The sequence below is a fragment of the Humulus lupulus genome, chromosome 2 (assembly GCF_963169125.1).
Source record: "Humulus lupulus chromosome 2, drHumLupu1.1, whole genome shotgun sequence".
Classification (NCBI taxonomy): domain Eukaryota; kingdom Viridiplantae; phylum Streptophyta; class Magnoliopsida; order Rosales; family Cannabaceae; genus Humulus; species Humulus lupulus.
Window position 1 is genome coordinate 81011774 of NC_084794.1, and position 23089 is coordinate 81034862.

The 23089-nt window shown below is 39.7% G+C and overlaps 2 protein-coding genes across 2 annotated transcripts; both read left to right on the top strand.

Annotated features, from left to right (window-relative positions):
• Window positions 1-877: 877 nt before the first annotated feature.
• LOC133814453 (uncharacterized) lies at window positions 878-2260 on the top strand. Its single transcript, XM_062247410.1, has one exon. The coding sequence runs from the start codon at window positions 878-880 to the stop codon at window positions 2258-2260; it is 1383 nt and encodes a 460-aa protein (XP_062103394.1).
• A 25-nt stretch (window positions 2261-2285) lies between these two features.
• On the top strand, window positions 2286-5621 carry LOC133814454 (uncharacterized). Its single transcript, XM_062247411.1, has one exon. The coding sequence runs from the start codon at window positions 2286-2288 to the stop codon at window positions 5619-5621; it is 3336 nt and encodes a 1111-aa protein (XP_062103395.1).
• The last annotated feature ends 17468 nt before the right edge of the window (window positions 5622-23089 follow it).

The following is a 23089-nucleotide window of genomic DNA, read 5'->3' on the forward strand; positions in this document are numbered from 1 at the left end:
TTCCCCTCACAGGATACTGATTGTCACAATCACACCCCCCCTTAGGGGTCCGACATCCTCGTCGGCCACACTTCCGGTTGGGTCAAGGCTCTGATACCATTTGTAACGCCCCACTTCACTATGGTTGCTTCCTGGAATGATGAATGGCCCTGCAAACTAACACGAGTCTTTCCAGCGTGCTTTTTCCCCACTCGCACACTTCCTAGGAAAACTTCCCAGGATGTCACTCATCATGAGACTACTCCAGGTCAAGCACACTTAACTTTGGAGTTCTCAAGTGATGGGCTACTGAAAAGAAGATGCATCTTGTTGGCATATATAGTACTCATCCATCCATTTAAGCCTTCTTTAACTATGTAGTCCCATACCTACACAGTCTTAGAATCATCACACTTGACCTTCCCCAGGCGATGTTGATTGCACAACTTTACCTAGTCTTTCCCCTACGGATCACGGGATACTAACCGTCACAAAGAGGCAGGTTATTTATAGCCTCATGCTTTGCGTGCAAGCAGCTGAAGTCATCATAGAAAATTCATCATGAATTTTTGGGATGATGTGACGTCAGCTGCCTTGGTAAATGAAACAGGGCCTCCTCTTTCCAAAAAAGTACTGTAATGGGGGATAACCAAGACCGTTACACTGTGTGTTTAAAATAGTGGAAGACTTGCTAATCAAGTCTTTTAAACGAAAACGTGAGCCTATAGTCATAAACAGGTTAAGTTTAAAAGATTTTGGTCATAAAAAGATAATTTTCATTAAAATAATTGTTTAGTACATGGGATCCCAAAACAGGGTTAAAAAGACATATTTACAACAATTCCAAAAGTTATAAATAAACAATAATTAGGCGTGTGATATTCCTCTCTCTCTTCCCATGGGTCGGAAGAAGAAAGTAATATTGAAGCCAGTAGCGGTTTCCGATGAGACGACGGTGGAAGACCTCCCTTCGATCCAAGAAGTGGAGCCTGAGTTGACTACTGCTGAAGAGTTTCATGAACCATGTGCCGATTTCGAGATGGATCGTGGAACTGAAGAGATTTTGAATCGCTCTTCGCCCAAAGCAGGGATCTGGGCTGAAGAGGTTGAGGATGTCGATTTTCAGAACTCTGCGAAGGAAATTTGGAGTAAGTTCAAAACAAATCAGGTTCTCACCCCTTCTACCCGTCTGGTTTATACTGAACCTTTGAAAGTTGGTGAACAAATTGTTGCTCGTCTGGACTTGGAGGAGGTGGAGATTGAAGCCTCATTTTGGAAAAATGCTATAGTATGTATTGTGCTTGGTGCCAACCCTCCCTTCAGAGTTTTTGAAGGTTTTGTCAAAAGAGTATGGGGGAAACTAGGGGTTGATAAGATAGTAAGAATGCACTCTGGTTTTACATTGGTAAATTTCAGGGATGAAGTTACTCGGGACCTAATTCTAGAAACGGGAGTCATACACTTCGACAAGAAGCCTGTTGTCCTTCGCCCTTGGACAACAGACATGGATTCTGTGAGAATGGTGAAGTCTGTCCCGGTGTGGATTCGAATGAATGGTCTGGGTTTGCAATATTGGGGAAAAAATAGTCTTAGTGCTCTAGTGAGTACAATTGGCAAACCAATTATGGTGGATAAGGTGACCCAGAGTAGAGAGATGGTGAAATATGCTCGGGTTTTGGTGGATATGGAGATTTCAGATCACCCTCCTAACAGTATCGCTTTTATCAATGAACGGGGGCAGTTAGTGGAACAATCGGTTGAGTATGAATGGCTCCCTTCTAAATGCACAGCTTGTACTCAGTTAGGGCATATAGTGGCCAATTGTAACAAGGAAAAAGGAGTGGTTTGGCGAAAGAAAATCTCTGTTGAGAAAGGAGAGAAGTCAGATCAGGAAATTAATGGTTCTGAGACAGTTCATGAGCATCAATCTGAAGTTTCCATACCAGAAAACATAGTGCAAACTTCTAATAGTATTGATGCAGAAGAGCGGGGTAAAAGCTTATCTAAGGACTATGAGTCAATGGAGAGAACTGATCAGGGTATTCGCATATCATCTCAGCTAGTTGGAACAGACAGAGTTGACAGTGATGGCAATTGGATTACTCCCAAAAGGAGAGGGTCACGGGCAGGGGCTGCTCCTAACAAGACAGTAACAGCTCCTAACAAGGTAGTAGCAGCTCCATTTAAGACTAAGGAAATTAATGGCTATGCGGTTTTACTTGAGTCCGAGGGTGGACAAGTGGTCACTAATTCAAACCCAATTCTTGATGGAGGTTTGTAATATGATAGGGTGGAATGTGAGGGGGATGAATAAAAAAGAAAAGCAGAAAGCTATTCTTGATGTTTGTAAAGAGAATAAAGTTGGTTTTGGTGCTCTTTTTGAGACCAAGGTGAAAAATGAGAAGCTTCAGGAGGTTTTTGTGAATAACTTCCATAACTGGGACTATTTTTCTAGTTCTATCACAGCTGGTAGGATTTTGGTTCTTTGGCAAGCTAAGTTTGTGAAGGTTGAAATTTTACTTGAGGACTCTCAATTAGTCCATTGCAGGGTTAAAGTTTGTGGCCAGCAGGAGGTTTTCTATGCCACAGTAGTCTATGGTAGTAATTCTATGGGGGAAAGGAAACATCTATGGGATAAGTTGGCTAGTATTGGTCATTTGAAACACCCTTGGATTATTTTTGGGGACTTTAATGCTATGTTTAGTTTCCATGATAGGAATGGCGGGAGACAAATTGTAGCTAAAGATTTCTCTGATGCTCAAAATTGGTTGGCTTTAGGCCAAGTGGATGAATTCAAGTGCTCTGGGGCGCACTTTACCTGGTCTAATAAACATGAAGTTGGAGATCGAATTTATTCTAAGCTAGATCGAGTTTTTATCAATGACTATTGGCTGGACATTTTCCCTAAATCTGAAGCTTGCTTCAAATGGGACTATATTTCAGATCATAGCTACTGTGTGATTAAAAGCCAGGAGTTTAATAAGGTGGGGTTCAAACCCTTTAGATATTTCAATCACTGGATGTCCTATAGAAGCTACAAGGAGACAGTTCTGAACAGCTGGTTTTCTTCTTTAGATTCGGGAGGTGGTTTATCTAAGATTGTGCAAAAGCTGTTTCGGGTCAAACATGTTTTAAAAAGATTTAGTAGGGAAGTGGTGGGGGATGTTGTCTTGGATTACAAGTTGGCTAAGGAGGATTTTAATATAGCTCAGGAAGCTTTGGCTTCTAACCCCTCTGACATTCTGCTTCAGCTTGCTGTTACTCAGAAGCAAGAGAATTTTTCTGTTATGCTGAACAGGTACTCCAGTTTTCTTAAGCAGCAAAGTAAAATTAAGTGGGTCAATTTCAGTGATGAAAATTCTAGGTACTTCCATGCTATTATGAGGAAAAGAAGGTTGGAAAATAGGATTACTTCTTTCTGTGTTGGTGATAAAATTGAGGATGATTATTCGACAGTAGTGGAGCATTTTCTCAATCATTTCAGGAAGTTTATGGGGAGTAGTAGTTCGGCCACTGAGGGTATTGATTTAACTTGTTTGAACAAGGGTAGAAGGCTGTCTTTGGAGCAACAAGTCAGGTTAATTCGGCCTTTTAGTAAGAATGATGTCAAGAAGGCACTTTTCAGCATCCATTCTTCTAAAAGCCCTGGGTTAGATGGATTTGGTTCAGGCTTTTACAAGGGATTATGGGAGTATATTGGAGAAGATATTACTCGGTCTGTGTTAGCTTTTTTCCAGGATGGTGCTTTGCCTCCATCGTTGAATGATACAGTGATCTCTCTTGTTCCTAAGGTGACTGACCCGAAATCAACCAGTGATTACAGACCAATTGCCTGCTGTAATACTCTTTATAAGTGTATCTTGAAGATGCTCTGCTCTAGGCTTTCGGAAGTGCTTCCTCTCCTTGTTCATAGCAACCAAGGAGCATTCATAAAGAATAGATCTCTTGCGCATAATATTTTGATCTTTCAGGATCTCCTCAAAGGTTATACTAGGAAGCATATTTCAGCTAGGTGTATAATGAAGATTGACCTTAGTAAAGCATATGATACTGTTGATTGGTGCTTTGTGGAGGAGCTGCTTAAGCATCTTAGTTTTCCGTCTAGATTTATAGACTGGATTCTGGTGTGTTTAAAAAGAACGAGATATTATCTCCTCATGAATGGTAGGATTCAGGGTTCTTTCAAAGGGGAAAAATGCCTTCGTCAAGGAGACCCCATATCCCCCCTTTTGTTTGTTTTGATAATGGAGTATCTTACCAGATTATTGGCTCATAGTTCTCGTAAAAAAGGGTTTGGTTTTCACCCTTTGTGTAAGCAGCTTGGGTTGACTAATCTGTGTTTTGCAGATGACTTGATATTATTCTGTAAGGGCAATCTCAGTTCAGTGACTCATATTCAAGATGCTTTCAAGAAATTCTGTTCTTCTACAGGTCTTTCAGCGAACAAATCCAAATCCCATATATACTTTGGAGGAGTTAAAGAAGACAATAAAAAGAAGATTCTTGAGTTGATGCAAATAGAGGAAGGTTCTTTTCCTTTGAAATACTTGGGAGTTCAACTTCGTCCTACTAAATGGAAAGCGTCAGATTGTGGGGTGATTTTGGATAAGCTGAATAAAAATCTCAATTGTTGGGCGAGTAGAAATCTGTCTTTTGCTGGGCGTGCTCAACTAATTCACTCAGTTTTGCTTGGTATCAGAAATTTTTGGATGAGCTTATTCATTCTGCCTTATAAGATCACAGCAGCCATAGACAAAAGTTGTCGTGACTTCCTCTGGGGTGTCAATGGTAACAGGAGCAAACTTCATATCCCTTCTTGGGAGAAAGTTTGTCTTCCTAAGAATTTGGGTGGTATTGGATTTCGAGAAGGTAAGAAATGGAATATGGCTTTGATGGCGAAGTGTTTATGGGCAATCTCAAATAAACAGGACTGCCTTTGGGTTAGGTGGATTAACTCTGTCTATCTTAAGGATCATTCTATTTGGACTGTCCCTTTTAAACATGACATGAGCTGGTATTTTAAGAAGCTACTGAGGCTTAGTCAGATAATTGATACTTCTACATTGAAGCAAGCTGTAAAGGGAGGTAAGTTTCGTGCCAAAATTTTCTACTCTTCTCTTGTTTCTGCCCAAAAAGTTTCTTATGCTAGATCAGTGTGGAATAAGCTGATTGTGCCCAAGCATAGATTCATTTATTGGCAAATTCTGAACAGCCATCTGCTTACTAGAGATCATCTGAGTCGCATTTTGCCCATCCATTCTACTATCTGTCCTGTTTGCGCTTCAGCAAATGAATCTCACAGCCACTTGTTTATGGAATGCATCTTTTCTAGGAAATTATTTGGGGAAGTTAATTGCTGGCTGGGTATATTTCAGTGGCCGAAATCCTATTTGGAGCTTCAGGTTTGGTGTATGACAGCGATCAATTCACTGCAGAACCAAGTCATTAATGCTGTTTTTGCTGCCACTTTGTACTTTATTTGGAAAAATCGAAACAAGTGTATTTTTGAGTATGTTTGTTTTTCAGCTAGTAGTCTTAGCTTAGAAATTAGGAAGATTGTCAAATATAGAGTTTTGGGTCTGAGTTGCCTTTTTCCTAGTAAAAGGGACAATTATATTCTCAATGTTGTAAAGGGTTGGTAGTGGTGTGTTGAGTGCAGCTGCTGTTTTCGCAGGCTGTGGTGTGGCTATTTGTAGCAGTTGTTTCTTGTTTTGCTTTGTATCTTGCTTAGTTTTTGAATGAAGTTTTCCTTTTGTTCAAAAAAAAAAAAAGTTATAAATAAACATGACCACTCTAATGGCAAAATATACATTTTAGGTTTCCGTCCCTGTACAAACCCTCGAGCGTGGCGGCTGAGCAGCTGACAATGTACACCTCGCCCCCAGAGCTCTCCAACTCATGGTTAAACCATCAAACCCTTGCCTTTACCTGCACCACGTAGCACCCATGAGCCGAGGCCCAATAAGAAAACTATAATGCATAGTATAATAAAAAATAGTAATTAAATAACTCACAAATCATTAATCAATTACTCAACATAATCAGTAATATCAGTCAACAAACCAATAATTAATCATCCAGACAATAAGCATGCCACAATCATCAGATTAACATCAATAAACATTTCACACAATATCTAGGGTTGGCGCCCTTAGGCCACACCCTCTGTTTAAGTCACTGTCTTCAGCTCACTTAGGCTGAGCCTAGCGTTTAACCTACTGACTCTGGCTCGCTTAGGCCAAGCTCAGTGATTATTTGATTAACCTCAGCTACTAGTGGCCGAGCCGCGTCCTGTGCGCAAATATTGATTCCGGCACTGTTTGGCCGTTTATCACATGTCCCCATGGCATAATACCATATTATGACATCACATACAAGTATAGGGAACTCTTAGTCCCAACATAACCATATAACCGGGTGCAGTTTTCTTACCTTTGATTCCGAGCACTTTGGCTAACTGAAGCTACACTTAAGCACGATCCCGATCCGAGCCTTAGCGAAAACCTAGTCACAACCATAAAATAGAACCATCATTAACAATCAATTCTGTAGTCTAACTTTGGGACCAATCCCGAGCCCTCGGGAAGCCCAATTCCACCAAACGGGGTGGTGGAATCGACCCATGAACCCCCAAGAGAAATTCCTAAGAAAAATACCCAAAACCCCTTTTTAGAGGCAGGTAGCGCTACAACGCCACAAAGTGGGCGCTACATCGCTACAAGCAGAGAAGAAAACATCCCCTAGAAATTTGCATAGCGCTGTAGCGCTCCAATGCTAGCGCTACAGTGCTACAAACAGCAACATGAACTCTCTGGTTTTCTCCGTCGAATTTCCCCAAGCCAAAGCCCCACCAAACCACTCCAAACCTTAACTAAACTTCAAATTGAGCCTACCGTCCACTACATCTCACCCAACATGACCCAATAACACCAAAAACCTAGCTAAAAGCATCATTAAGCTCATAAACAAAACTTGAGCTCAAAAGCTCAAGAACACCATCAGAAAACCAGAAACCCAGAACTTCAAAGTTAGAATTGGTTACCTTACCTAGATGAATTCAACCCTAGGTTGTCTAAGATGCTCTTCCAAAATTTAGCTCCTCAAATCCCCAAGTTCAAGCCCTTAGTTTCCATCAATAATCCAAAATCAGAATTCAACCTCAACAAACCCAGAAAAATTTAGTTAAAACCTTTAAACCTTACCATAATTAGCTGCTATTTCCAAATAAGCTTCTCAGCCACCTCCAAGAATCAAAGTCCCCAAGACCTTGCCTAACCTCCCTGAGTGCCCAGCTTCAAATCCACAAGAAAATGGTGAAGAATAGGCAAACCGTGTGGGAGAGAGAGAGAGAGAGAGAGAGAGAGAGAGAGAGGTAACTTAGGTGTTTAGTTTTCTCTTCTTTCTAGCTTTTTCTACCACTTCCACTAAGTCTAAAAGCAGAATAACCTTTATCCCCTCTTAACCACCAAAAAACCATTTTACCCTCCCAAATAAACCTAGGTCTTTAATCATTCTATGGGCATTTTGGTCATTTACTCCCAATTCCTCTAATTCCAGAAGTGTTCCTAATATTTACCACTTCATTCCTGTCATCTAATTAATCACCAATTATTTTCCCCAATGTCCATTAATCCCCAATATAATTTCTAAATTTCCAAAAATACCCCCAGGCTCCCACCGAGCCGAGTATAAGTTTCCGCCGTGACTATTTCACCAATTTGCTCACTAGGACTGTCTCGAGCCACAAGCTGCAAATATATCCACATAATAATGTAGTCTCAACAATTCATCACATATAATTACATTTATGCCCTCAACGGGACAAGATTACAAACATGCCCTTATGAACAGAACAGGGCCCACATGCATATTTAATACCCATAAACATGCATCTAACCATATCCATTTACTCATATAATCATGTATGCCACATAATCATGCATTTAAATCATTTATTCACATAAATACCAATTATGCCCTCCTGGCACACTAGTCAAGGCCCTTAAGCCTTATTAGCAATTTTGGGTCGTTACAAGTACCATCATAGCTACCTCAAAATGTGGTGTCAGATTGCTTTGGGAGCCCAAAAGTCATTAGTTTCCTTACCGAGAAGGTGTCATCCTGGTCGAAGAATGTGAAAAGGCGCCAACCTGGTCGAAGCATGCAAGTTTATCCAGTGCTCGTCGCACTAAGATAAACTTGAAGGGCAAATGTTTAACCCAAAATTAGACATGATGACGTGGCATTTGAAAAAGACACGTGACATTAAAACAACATAAAAAATCATGAAAGCTGGTCGAGATACGTCAGTTGCTCGATTAGGCTTCGTCAGCATAAAGGAAGCAGTCTGCTTTGCAGAAGATTAAATCCTACAAAGTTTGCTGCTTAAGGGGAAGGAGGCTAGTCCAAGGCACAACCGACTTATGATATGCTGCTCGAAGGGAGGCCTACTCGAAGAACAAGTCATTCAAACAGAATGATCCATATTTTACGAGATATCCTAAAATATCACAAGATATTTATGGAACTGTCATTTGAATGTATTTTTCTAGTATTATTTGAATATGTAATCAGTTGTGACAATCCCACACCACACGTGTAAGGCCTAGGTTATTTTGTAGGGCTCATATCCCACTAAAAGACTCTATAAATAGGGATCTCTCACAGTCATTATTTTCATAAGCTGAATACACACTTTACATACTAAACCCTACTGAAGTGTATTTTCTCTCAGGCTTAGGAAACTCAGTTGAACCTTGTTCTTCTTGATCTTGAGTCTGGGACTTTCTTAGTTAATATAAGTGCAAGTGGATGTAGGTCATCACCAACTCTTGGGTTCGAACCACTATAAATTCCCTATGTTGTTTGACTTGATTTTAGCTTTTTAAATTATTTACTATCGTTCATATCAACTCGGTGTCGTTGACAAAAATGCTAGTCAACATATACATTTTACAATTAATAAATTATATAATTAAATCCTTATTCAAATTAACTATTTATAATTTGAAACTTGATTCAATATTAATTATTAATATTTACACCAATTTGTCATTATTAATATATATGCCAACTATTCTCTTTTATTCTCTAAATCATATATCTTTGTAAAATTTCCAAAATTGACCTAGTTAACTTTAAAAATCCTAATTGATAATTAAACCAATTAATTGAGACATTCTAGATGATTTATTTAAAGGTGATGCGAGGACCATGGTTCCATGAAATCAAGCTCCAATAAATTACCGTGAATTTATTTACAAATAATTTCACTACCATATTATTTTTTTGTGACTCCCCTATAAACTCTGAATTGCACTCTTGAATTCATAGAACACTTTACACCAAATGCAAATACGTTATCCATTGTTACAACCATTACTGTCGTTCAACTCTCTATAGATGATCTAGTAGCGAGACATGTGCTAATTACTGTTTTATCACTCATTTGTATTTTATCATCAAATACCACTAAGTTCCTTGTAAATGATATTTCCGTAAACTTAATTACATAAATGAGATCTCTATCATTTAACGCTTGAACTAAGCTATAAGGAAATCATCATTTCACTTCTTAGACAGAAGCTATAGATTTCATATCTATGTTAAATACTCCCACTCAATTATACTACCAAGTACCCAATATGTAAGTATGGGCTAGTCCGTAGGGTAAGTTGGTAACGAACAAATCTAAGGACTTGAATAGTATAATCAGTAGAATGTTAAAAACTCATAGTTGGGATAGAATTGACCTATGGTCAATTTTATGATATGAATAGATTAAATCATAACAGTACTTTATTTATCTATTTATAATCAATATCGATCCAGTCCGATGTAACAAAATACATCTGATTTTATCTTCTTGGTCAATGTCTTGGATATGACATCACACCAAATTATGTAAGTAGATCATATCGTAGATTAACGAGTCAGTGTAAATCCTGTGCACTAACTTAATCTTAGGACTAATGCTTTTAGAAATAAACATAATTATTATCCACCGTGACCAAGTCACTATAACTGTGATTATCCATATGTTCAAGATTTAATAAATGTTTGTATTAAATAAATAATCATGTAAATAAACTAGTGAGCAATGTGATTCACTAGTCAAAATTGATTTCGATTCTTTATTGATAATGAAATGAGGTTACATAGAAAATTGGTTTTACATAGGGCATAAAACCCCAACAAACTCCCACTTGCACTGTCTAAAACAAATGCGACATTTCTACTATACCCATTTCCCTGATATGCTTATCAAAAATAGTCTATGACAACGTCTTTGTAAAAGGATCCGCAAGATTGTCTTCAGACGCTATCTTCATGACCTTCATATCTCCCTTGGCCACATATTCCCTAATAATATGATATTTTCTCTCTATATGATTACTCTTATTATGGCTTCGAGGTTCCTTTGAATTGGCTATTGCTCCTGTATTGTCGTAAAATAATACGAGCGATTTATCCATCTTTGGAATAACGCCAAGATCATAATAAAACTTCTTTCAGCCAGACTATTTCCTTAGCTACCTCAGAAGCAGCTATGTACTTAGCCTCCATGGTAGAATCTGAGATTGCAGATTGCTTAACGCTTTTGCATATCACAGCTCCACCCCCAAGAGTAAACACCATTCCAAAAGTTGACTTCCTGTCATCGACATCAGTCTGAAAATCATAATTGGTGTAGCCTAACAGGTTCAGACCCCACCCTAGTAGCCTAGCATATAATCCCTGGTTCGTCGAAGATACTTCAAGATGTGCATGACTGCTACCCAATGTTCCCTTCATGGGTTTGACTTAAACCTACTCACAACTCCCTCTGCATGGTCTGGTCGAGTACACAACGTAGCATACATCAGACTTCCAATTTCGGTTGCATAAGGAATTCTTCTCATTTCATCTTCCTCTTCAGGAATCTGGGGAGACTTCTTCTTCGAAAGATGAACTCCATGTTGGGACGAAAAACGTCCTTTCTTGGAGTTTGTCAGAGAGAAGCACTCAAGCACCTTATCTATGTAAGCTATTTGAGACAGAACTAGGAATATATTCTTTCTATCCCTGATGATTTGGATACCAAGAACATAACTTTCATCACCCAAGTCCTTCATCTAGAATTGAGTGCTCAACCATTCCTTTATGTCTGATAATTTCTTAACATTGTTTCCAATCAGAAAAATATCATCTACATAAAGAACCAAGAATACCGCGATGTGATTGACCTTTAGTTGGTAAACACAAGGCACATCCACATTCTGCTCAAAGCCATAGATTTTAATGATTTCATAAAACCTAAGATTCTAGGAACGGGAAGCTTGCTCAAGTCTATTAATCAACCTATTCAACTTGCAAACATTCATTTCTTGTCCAACTACTTTAAATCCCTCTGGCTTATCCATATAAATGGTCTCGTCAAGGTTCCCTTTAAGAAAAGCAGTCTTAATGTCCATTTGCTAGATCTCATAATCAAGTGCTTCTACTATAGATATAAGTATGCAGATGGATTTTAACCTGGAAATTGGACTAAAAGTTTCCTCATAGTCCACTCCTCTCTCTGGGTATAACCCTTTGCCACGAGTCGAGCTTTATAAGTCTCGACTTTTCCATCAGCTCCGCATTTCCTCTTGTAGATCCACTTGCACCCAATGACCCTAAGATCACTAGGTGCTTCTATAAAACCCAGACACAATTAGAGTACATGGAATCCATTTCCTGTTTCATGGCTTCGAGCCATAGTTCATTTTCAGGAATAGCCATTACCTATTTAAAAGACAACGAGTCGTCATCACTTGTGTCTCCAACGATCATGTTAGTTTCACTGTCCAGACCATAACAAATAGGGTTCCCAGAAACCCTCCCATTACGACGTGGCTCCGTGACTGTCTGTACTTGAACTGTGGTATTGTCTTCTTCATTCAAAACGACTTGAGTCGGTTAAGGTGGAAGAGTGGGAATGTCAACATCAACGTGCGTTGATGATGATGGAACATTGGTAGGAATCAAATATGAAAGTATTCCCTCTAATACTACTTTGCTCCGAGGTTTGAAGTTTTGGACATAGTCATTTTCTAGAAAAGTAGCATTTGTGGAAGCAAACACTTTCTTGTCTAGAGGACTTCAGAAAAGACCACCTCGAGTACCTTTATGATAGCCAACACACATGCAAACTTCAGTTCGAGATTTTAGCTTTCCTTCTTTTTTCCTTAGGACATGGGTAGGACACCCCCAGATTCTATGGTGACGTAAACTATGTTTACGACCATTCCAGTGTTCTAGAGGTGTTTTGGGAACTAATTTGGACGACACAACATTTAGGATATTTTTTGCGGTCTCTATCGCGTGTCCCCATAAATATATGGGAAGAGTCAAGTAACTTAGCATAGACCTAACCATTTCCAACAATGTGCAACTCCAATGTCCCACAACACCATTTTGTTGTAGGGTGCCTGGGGCAGTAAGTTAAGATATAACTCTAAGTTCAATTAAATGATCTTGGAACTGCGTATCCAAATATTCTCCACCCCTATCCAATCGCAAGATCTTTAACGTTTTACCTAATTGGTTCTGAGCCATGGCAAGGAATTCCTTAAACTATGTAAAAGTTTTTGATTTCCTCTGCATAAGGAAAAGAGATGAGTATCTAGAGTAATCATCAATGAAAGTAACAAATTACTCAAAATCACCCCTTACTTGTACATTTAGAGGTCCACAAACATCTGAATGCACTAGCCCGAGTGGTTCTTTGACCTTGTCTCCCTTTGTAGAGAATGGACGCTTGGTCATTTTGTCCTCTAGACAAGACTTGTAGACAAGTAATTCACCAATGGTGAGTTCCCTCAAAGGCCCATCCTATATAAGTCTTTGAATCCTATCAAAGCTTATTTGACCAAGATGTAATTTCCACAGATACATCATATTATCATTATTGACCTTATATCGTTTATCAGTCCTAGGGTTTGCTACTTTGAATAATTCGTTATTTAGCGCGCATGGTTCGCTTGGTCGCAGAACATAAAGCTCGTTTTCCATACATGCTACACATAATCCACATCCAATGAAAGAAATAGATATATTAAAACTTGTGAAAGTTATAACAAACTGTTGTTCATGTAATAAAGAAACTGAAATTAAATTATGACTAAAGTTTGGAATAAAATAAACATTGTCTAAAAACAAAAATTTAGTTCCAAAGTTTAGACGATCTTGTCCTCTGGCCTTGACTTTGACGAACACTTTGTTCCTAACTCTCACCTTTAGCTCACCATCTTTCACCTCCTCCCATTGGCTAAGCAGCTATAAAGAAGTGCATACATGGTTAGTGGATCTTGAATCAACAATCCAAACAAATTTATCATCTTCCAAAACACATGCGTTTAAGAAAAAAGAAAAACTATTATTACCTTGGTTTCTAGCTGCTTGGAGCTTTGGGCCGTCCTTCTTCCAATGCTCTTTCTCCTTGCAGTGGAACACATGCACCTTTTTCTTTCTTGCCTTTCTTCTTACCTTTTGCAGGCTTCGCAGCACCTTCTGGTTTTGCAACCTTGGCAAGTTTAGGGTTTTTGGTCTGTCCACCCTTCCTCTTCTTTCCATTTGGAGCGGAAGCTAGGTTAGCTTCATCCTAGGCATCCTGGGTAGCAACTTCAGTAGTAGAAGCCTTCTTCTCTCCTCCTTTGCTCAATCCATCATTAATCGCTTCATACATCTGAAGTTCGTTCAACAATTGTGTCATCCCATAATTCAGCTTGTCAAGGACAAACGTGGGTGCTCCTTCAGCTGGAACTTCAAGGGATTCCTCAGTCATCACGACCTTAGAGTTGTCGCCGATCATCATGAGTAAAGAGAGAATGGGGTTGGAAGCCTTAGAGAACTACAATTTTATCAATAAATAGAAATCAACACATTGCTCAATAAACACCTAATCACTAAGTTTTAAGAAATAGTAAACATATATCAAATATGTAAGGAATGTGAAAAATACTAAAAACAAACATATTTCTATTTCTAAGGTATTTAACTAGTCCATGACACTTATGTCCCGGTAGGCGAGAGTCACAAAACATCATTTGTTAAATAGAGTGAAAACTCAATTAATGATGGTCTAAAATCATTATTAACAACCTTCCTATTCGATCAAAGTAAGAAAACCAATTATCTCTTACTTTATGAGCTTGACCCACGGTATTGATAATATAGATTTGGTCATAGCAGTCATCGTAGGGATGAGTCTAATAGAATTCAATCTATAATTATCCATCTAATGAAATTTAACCATGTTAATTGTTTAATGAACACTATTCGTAGGGGGGAAAATCTAAGCACCGCGAGGCCCCATTAAGACACCAACCTTGTTAAATCTACGGTGGAGATAAAAAAATACTCTTAAACTAAGCCCATTATTTTAACAAAAAATGTTTAGTATTTTTATTTTGAAAATTACTAACTTTTTAGGTTTTCCAAAGTACAAAAATAATTATAAACCATAGTTTTAATTTTCCCATCAATTCTAGAAAAAAAAAACCCGTTGAAAACTGTTGTCCATATTTTCCACCAAGGACAAGTGGCATTGTCAAATGGGCTTCATGAACCCTCAAGAGAGGCTAGGGCCCAACCAGGGCCCAACGAACGTTGAGCAACCAGAGGTCTAAAGGCCCAAACCAATTGTAGGTCCGATAACTGGCCAATAATCCAAGTATTATGAGAACTTGAACCTGAGATGAAGGCTCGGACCAAATTCATGAGAGCACACAACCTCCATCCTCCGGGGTGAAGACCGTTATGATGAACATCCCAGTCCAAGGGTCGGATACAACCATGTGGGATCCGGATGGAGTTTCCGGGTCCATCCTCACACTTTAACTTGCTACCAGGATACACCCTTCGATCCGTCATCACTAACTGATGTCTGCCTTGGTAAATAAACCGGGATCATATGTCTTGGTAGAACAAGAATAACACTTCATCCGGCTGACGTGTACCCGAGAAATCCGGCAGTTGGTCTCCTCAACTAACCTACAAAAGGGATACGCACAGAACGTACAATGTTCCTAGGAATTTGTAACGACCCAAAACTGGTAATAAGGTTTAGTGCCTTGACTAGCATGTCGGGAGGGCATAATTGGATATGTGTGTGATTAATTGATTGAATGCGGGACTATGTGGCATGCATGATATATATATGATGATATGAATATATTTATATGCATGTTTATGGTTATTAAATATGCTTGTGGGCCCGTTCTTGTTTATAAGGGCATATCTGTAATTTTGGTCCGTTAAGGGCATAAATGAGATTATGTGTTAAATGGTTGAGACCACATTTTTATATGGATATATTTGCAGTATATGACTTGAGGTAACCCTAATGAGAGGATTAACAAAATAGTCACAACAGGGTTTAATACCAGACTCAGAGTAAGCCTAGGGGTATTTTGGGAAGTTTAATGTATATTTGGGATTTATCGAGTAATGGGTAAGTATTTGGTATTAGTTGGACATGACAGGGTTAATTGGAATTGGTAGGATGACTCGAGGAATTAGCAGAAATCAGGATTAATGACCGTTTCACCCTTAAGGGTAATGAGAAGGCTGAGATAGTTTAAGGGGTAATTTGGTCTTTTTGGGGTTAAAGGATAAACTCAGTAAGTTTCTAGGCATAACATAAACCCACTTGATCTTATCAAACTCATAGAATTCTCTCTCTCTCTCATCATACACGTTCTCTCTTTCCCTCTCTATAAACTAAGAGGAACTTTGAAGCATTGAAGGAAAAAGCCAGGGATTTAAGCTAGGAATTGAGCTAGGAGAACTTGGGGGATTAAAGATAGGATCAGTAAAAGAAATCTCTGAGGATTAAAGCTTCAAACTGAGGTAAGGATCCTGTTTTGTTTCTGCTGGGAATTTAGATTGTTAGGATGAATTTGACTTGGTTTTGAATGATGATTTATAGCTGATTTGGGATGGTGATTTCAGTAGGTTTTGGGGTGATTTATTGTGCCTAAATTATGTAATTAAGAGTCCTAGACTCGTTTCTGGACTTGGTATGGGTTTGGGTGTATAATTGGGTTGGATTTTGAGGTTATAGCTGGGAAAAATGCTGAGTAAACCCAAGGATTTCTGGGTTCACGGGGGTGCGCCGCAGTCCACATGCCCCAAAAGGCCCTGGGAGGGCTACTGACTTATAGGTGCATCGCGACTCGCCTCCGCCCCCAAAAGCAAGAGGTTACACCTCTGACTTGAGGCGCGCTGTGACCTTTAGGGCCAGGTCGCGGCCCGCCTAGGCAGCCAAAGCCTAGGTTGGTTTTTCTAGGCTCGGGGATTTAAACCTTAGCGCTTGAGACGAATTCTACTACCTGGTTTAGTAGAATTTGAGGTCCCAGAGGCTAGTATTTATTTCCAAAACATTTAATTGGATTAGAATTTGATAGTTATCCATTATTGCTTGTAACTAGGGTTACCGTCAAGGCTCAGGACTGAGGATTGTGCTCGGAACCGTTCTTTATCCAACGTTCGAGACTCGAGGTAAGAAAACTGCACCCAAATGGTTATGAAAGGGACTGAGATCCCTATAGCTGAACATATGTGTTTAGTGAATTATTTATATGTTATGTGTAATGTGAAAGTACAACCTAAGGGAGCCGGGGCTAATGATAAGCGTACTGAACGCAGCTCGACCTAAGTGAGCCGGGATCAGCTAAATAATCAGAGGGCTCGGCCTAAGGGTGCCGACACCTAAATATTTGTATTACAGATTAAGTTATATATTTGAAAGTATATGTTTAACATTGCCTAACTTAATACTTGTGTTCTGTTGATGAATTAAGTTGATTGGATTAAAGTTTGTTATATGCTCTTGTTGCTGTCTATGCTTGTTGATTATGGTTTTCTTGCTGAACCTTGGCTCACGGGTGCTACGTGGTTCACGTAAAGGCAAAGGAAAGTTAGACCAACCATGAGTTGGAAAGCTTTGAGGGTGGAGTGCACATCGATAGCTGCTCGACCGCCACGACTAAGGGGATTACAAGAACTAGAGCTCAAACTGTATTTTGCCATTTAGACTGACTTTTGATGTATTAACTTTTGAGGATTGTTTCCACCATGTAAACCTTATTTTTGGGATCCCATGTATCAAACTCCTATTTTAATGAAAATTAACTATTTTACAATCAAAATCTTTTAACCCTAACATGCCTCTTGACTCTAGAATCACATTTATGTTCAAACGACTTGATTAGCGAGTCTTGCACTATTTGAAACACACAGTGTAACGGTCTTGGTTATCCAGGGTGTTACATCTTGGTATTAGAGCGGTTTAGGTTTAAGGGTTCCTGAAGACTAGTTGGGCCTGTACACTCGCCGCTAAAGACAAGCTCGACTGAGGGTTTGGTAATCATATATGTTATTATGTGTTTAAATGTTTAAATGAAATATAAATGCTTTATATGCATGATTGATAGGGAGCATGAGATATACTGATAGGGCCTGGCCCTTGACTGCTATGTGAATATGTTAAGGCCTGCTTATTAGCATTGCTACTGTATGTGAATAATTGTTTAAATGCATGTTTGCATCATGATTGTGCTTTGTGGCCTGGACATTGGTGTTGGACCATGGAATAAATATGAACCTGTTATAATTGCCTGACTAGCCGAGTCATTGATTGCAGATAAACTTGGATCCTTATGTGTCCAAGGCGATCAATTCGACTAGCCGACACCTGGGTCGAGGCTAAAGATGATGAGCAGGGCCAGCACCCTCCGCTAGTCCCTAAGAAATGTAGTAGTTGCTTGCTGATATGCAAGCTAGACTTCAGAGTCAGGAAGAGCAATCCACCTTCTGAGGTAGCAGACCTCATTAGGGAGTGCTACACCTAACTCACCACTTGTTGTGGCACCAGTTGTACAGCCACCTGAGATTGGAAATAGGTGGGAGCCACTTTATGAAAGATTCAGAAGACAAAATCCTCCAATATTTAAGGGAGGACCAGATCCACTAAAAGTTGAACAGTGGATGAGTATGATCACCTCCATCCTGGATTTTATGAGGGTGGAAGGTAATGACAGTGTGGCCTGTGCCACCTATATGCATAGAGAGGATTCTTGTATTTGGTGGGGGGTGGCATCACATACTCGAGATGTTTCTGCTATAAGTTGGGAAGGATTCAGAGATCTGTTCAACCAGAAATATTACAACATTATTGTCACAGAAGCAAAGGTGAATGAGTTCACTAGGTTGGTTCAAGGCAGCATGAAAGTTACTAGGTATGCCCTGAAATTTGACAGACTAGCAAAGTTTGCACCAGATCTAGTGCCTACTGTTATCCCCAAAATTTAAGTTCGATGACGTGGCAATCAGAAGTGACAAGTGGCAATGCATGGTCAGTAAATGGCACATTAATAGTTAATAAATGTATTGGCTCTTCAGAGTTGTGATATTATTGGTCATGAAAATTATTTATCTGGTTTCAGAGTGATTTGACCGACTAGGTAGAATTTTTGTCTGACCGGTAAATATTTTTGGCCGACCAATCAATTGTTTTGGCCGACCAGTCAAGTGTTTTGATAGACCAGAGATGTGTCATGCTAGACCAGAGATGTGTCATGCTAGAGCAGAGATGTGTCATGTTAGACCAGAGGTGTGCTAGAGGAGTGCTTTTGCCTATGCCGACCGGTAAGTTGTCTTGTCCAACCAGTCGCTTTGGGGATGGATTTGGTCGGTGCACGGATCAAAATCTTAGAAGTTATCGTCTACTTCAATAAAGCCTCAGTAACAACTTCAACTCGAATTATTCTCAACTGCCGCGGGAATATCTCAGATATCCCGGAATAATAGTTATATGATTGTAATTTAGATTTATTTATATTTTATTAATTAAATTCTGTTGGAAGAACCAATGAACCGGTCAAAGGGAATATCTGATGTACGATCCATGAGCCTATAAATAAATGGCTCATGGCATCATTTTGGGGGATCTCTGATCTTTTTAGACTGAGAAAAACTCCCTAGTTTGGAGACTTTGGGACTGTTACTTGGGGCATTCTTGGGGCATTTTCTGAGAGAGTTTAGAGAGAGAAACTATGTATTTTTCTACTTACACTTAAAAAACTCATTTGGCTCAAGTCCATATGATCTTAAGTTTAGGATCTATATATCACAACTCCAAGTGGATTAGGCTATTACTAATAAATTGGGGCTGAACCACTATAAAATTATCAGTGTTGTATTTTTCTCTTGAAGGTATATTGTAGTTTTGATGTCTACTCGTCATTGGCCAAAATCATGGTCAACACCTACAGATGCAGTCAGACAGGACATATTTGTTCGAGTGCTTAATGCTATGATAGCACGAGATGTGAGGATCACATCAGTACCTGGGGATATGACTTATGCCTAGGCGGTTGCGAAGGCCCTCACTGCTGAGGAGGCGGAGATCAAGATCTGGGGGAGAACGTAGCAAGACAGGATGTTCGCAGGGCAGTGCCTCCATACATAGGGTCTGGTTGGGGAGTATGCCCTAGTGATCAGAAGAGGAAGACCCCTGATACCTCGACTACTGCTGGTCCTGATAGGAGGGGCCGGGGTGCTCAGGGTGGCCACCAGGGAGGCGGTCAGACATGGAGAAGTTATCCAGAGTGCACTAGATGCAGGAAGCGCCATCTAGGTGAATGTCGGGCCATGGCTTGTTACTTGTGTGGGGTGGTTGGACACCTCAAGAAGGTTGCCCGACATTGAAGAAGGAGGAACCAGGGAAGGCGGCAGCTTGACTCCAACTCGAGTGTTCGCCTTGACACAGGCGGAGGCTAAGGCTAGTCCCTCGGTAGTGATAGGTCAGCTTTCTAGCGTTGGCTCTTCATATACTATATTGATTGACTCTGGTTCTAGTAAAGTTATTGATAGATTGTGTAGACTTAGTGAGTATTATATAGCGGGGTTTGAGACTATATTGCCTACATGGGAGCTGGTAGATTCTAGAAAATGGATTAGATCACTGCCAGTGGTGGTGGATTGTAGGGAACTATCAGTAGATTTGATTGAGTTAGGTATGGATGATTTTGATATGATTTTGGGGATGGATTGGCTAGTCAGATACGAGGCCACTATAGATTGTAGAAAGAAGATGGTGACTTTTGAGCCTGAGGGTGAAGACCCCTTTATTTTTGTGGGTGCTATGCACGGAGCCTGCGTTCCTATGGTATCATCGCTAAGGGCTAGGGATCTATTACAAGGAGGTTGTATAAGTTTTCTAGCTAATGTAGTGGATACCACTAGAGTTATGCCAGTGGGGCCGGGAAAGACTAGACTGGTATGTGAGTTCTTGGATGTGTTTCTTGAGGATTTACCACGACTGCCACCGCACAGGGATATTCAATTTGTCATTGAGTTAGCACCGGGTGCAGAGCCAGTTTCGAGAGCACCGTATAGGATGGCTCCGGCTGAGCTAAAAGAATTGAAGATATAGTTGCAAGAGCTTCTAGACTTGGGATTTATCAGATCTAGCTTCTTGCCATGGGGTGCTCTGATTTTATTTGTGAAGAAGAAGGATGGGACTCTAAGAATGTATATAGACTACAGGGAGTTGAACAAGTTGACCATCTAGAACAAGTACCCCTTACCGAGGATAGATGACCTATTCGATTAGCTGCAGGGTAAGACGGTATTCTTGAAGATTGATCTTCGATTTGGTTATCACCAGTTGAGGATCAAGGACGAGGATATTCCGAAGATGGCCTTCCATACGAGGTATGGGCATTATGAGTTCTTGGTCATGTCGTTCGGTTTGACTGATGCCCCAACATCATTTATGGATCTGATGAACAGGGTGTTCAAGGATTTCTTGGATTAGTTTGTGATTGTCTTCATTGACGACATCTTAGTTTACTCCAGTTCAGAGGCAGAGCATGAGCAACATCTTTGACGGGTATTATAGAGATTGAGAGAGGATTGGTTATATGCTAAATTTAAGAAGTGTGAGTTCTGGCTACCAGAAGTGACTTTCCTTGGACATATTGTTAGTGGAGGTGGGATTAAGGTAGATCCTACCAAGGTAAAGGCAGTTAGGGATTGGCTGAGGCCAAGGAATGCCTCAGAGGTTAGAAGCTTCCTTGGATTAGCAGGATATTACAAACGGTCCATGGAATTGTTTTCAAAGATTGCCACACCATTGATTGAGTTGACACAGAAGAATCTGAAGTTCACCTGGTCAGACAAATGTGAGGGTAGCTTTTAGGATTTCAAGCAACGATTGATTACTGCTCCGGTGTTGGGCCTCCCTTTGGAGGGAGGGAAGTTTGTGGTGTATCGTGACGCATCGAGACTGGGATTGGGGTTCGTGTTGATGCAAAATGACAAGGTTATTGCCTATGTGTTGCGACACTTGAAGGATTATGAACAACAGTATCCTACCCATGATTTGGAACTGGCAGCAGTGGTATTCGCATTGAAAGTTTGGCGACATTACTTGTATGGGGAAAAGTGCGAGATATATATTAATCATAAGAGTTTGAAGTATTTCTTCACTCAGAAGGACTTAAACATGAGACAAAGATGCTGGCTAGAATTGTTGAAGGTTGCTAGTGCCCGTCTAATCAATTGTAGGAAATCACATCTATAGTTTGGCGCCCACCGTGGGGACCTAGCAATCAGACGATCAACAAAGAAATCAAGGAGTTCACCTGAGAGCCATGTTAGACGTGACTGAGACACCCGATCTGTCCGCCTAGCTCGCTGCTCTTACCGCCCAGATGAATGAAGAACGCAAGAAAATGAGGAGGCTCGAAGCTGAGAATGCTGACCTGGTCATGCGAATGGAGGCCATGTCCTCTTAAGCCACCAAGTTCATCCATCCCGCTTCCGACGCCCGATTAGCCCGATGCAACCTTTGGGTGACCTCAGCCCTATCTCTAACAGTGATGGACCGAGTTAGACAGTTCCATCATCCTCGGTAAGGAATTATCAAACTCCACCCACCATGTCTAACATACATAATTCTATTGCCAATGTAGGTGAACAGGTAACCATGACTGAACATGGACATTCAACTGCGCTTGGACCATAGCAGATTCTAGGAGTCATCCAGCTAGCCTCGGCAGCTGGACAACAACAGATTCCAGGAGCCAGTCAGCCAGCCACTGGACCCGGACAGTAGCAGGTTCCAGGTGTCAGTCAGCCTACCATTGGAGCCATCCAGACCATCATTGGAGCTGGTCAGAATATACCTGAGCAGCAGACAATCAAATTGAATCACCCATCCATGAGCATGTTTCCATAATTGAATTTAAACAGAGATAATGATAAGAACACTTACATTATACGTAGCAGAATTTATTAGTCTTTCCTTCAGTTTCTCTAACCCTTGAATTATTTATGTTGTAGATTATCACCAAGAAACTGAACCGATCTTCAATTTTCTTCACAATCTTCCAAAGTATCCTTAGAATCACCTTGACTAAAGCATCAAAAATAGATCTTTTAATATTTTCAAAACAAGTGATTTCAACTCTTACTTAACATTTAGGTCATTTATTTTAATTAAAAAATCAATAAAATAATAGATAATGTCAGCCATTAGGGAGAAATTATCATGCGCATTAGGCCCGTGAAATTTCCTATTTAATTATAAGTCCGTTGGACTTAAAATTAAGACATGTATTGTTTTCTGTTGATTAATTAATTAAATAAGTATTTAAATCCTTTATCAAATTAATTATTTATAATTTGAACATTGATTTAAACTTATTTATTAATTTAGACACCAATTTGTCTTAATTAATAAATCCGCCCTAAAATCTCTTTTCTTCTTTAAATTGTATAACTCTGTGAAACTATCCAAAATTAACCTGGTCAACTTTGATAATTCTAATTGATAATTAAATCAATTAATTGAGAATATCTAGATGATTTTATCCAAGGTACAGTGGGGACCATGGACTTATGAAATCAAGCTTCAATAAGTTATCATAAATTTAACAAATAAATTTACTAACTTATTAATTCCTCGTGACTCCACTAAAGACTCAGAATGACACTCTTGATTTCATAGAACGCTCTATAAGCAATATAGATACGTTATTAGTTATTCATTGTTACAACCATAATTGTCACACAATCCTTT

Coding starts and splice junctions, on each gene's coding strand:
- LOC133814454 (XM_062247411.1), top strand. CDS start 2,286: ATGAATAAAAAAGAAAAGCAGAAAGCTATTCTTGATGTTTGTAAAGAG.
- LOC133814453 (XM_062247410.1), top strand. CDS start 878: ATGGGTCGGAAGAAGAAAGTAATATTGAAGCCAGTAGCGGTTTCCGAT.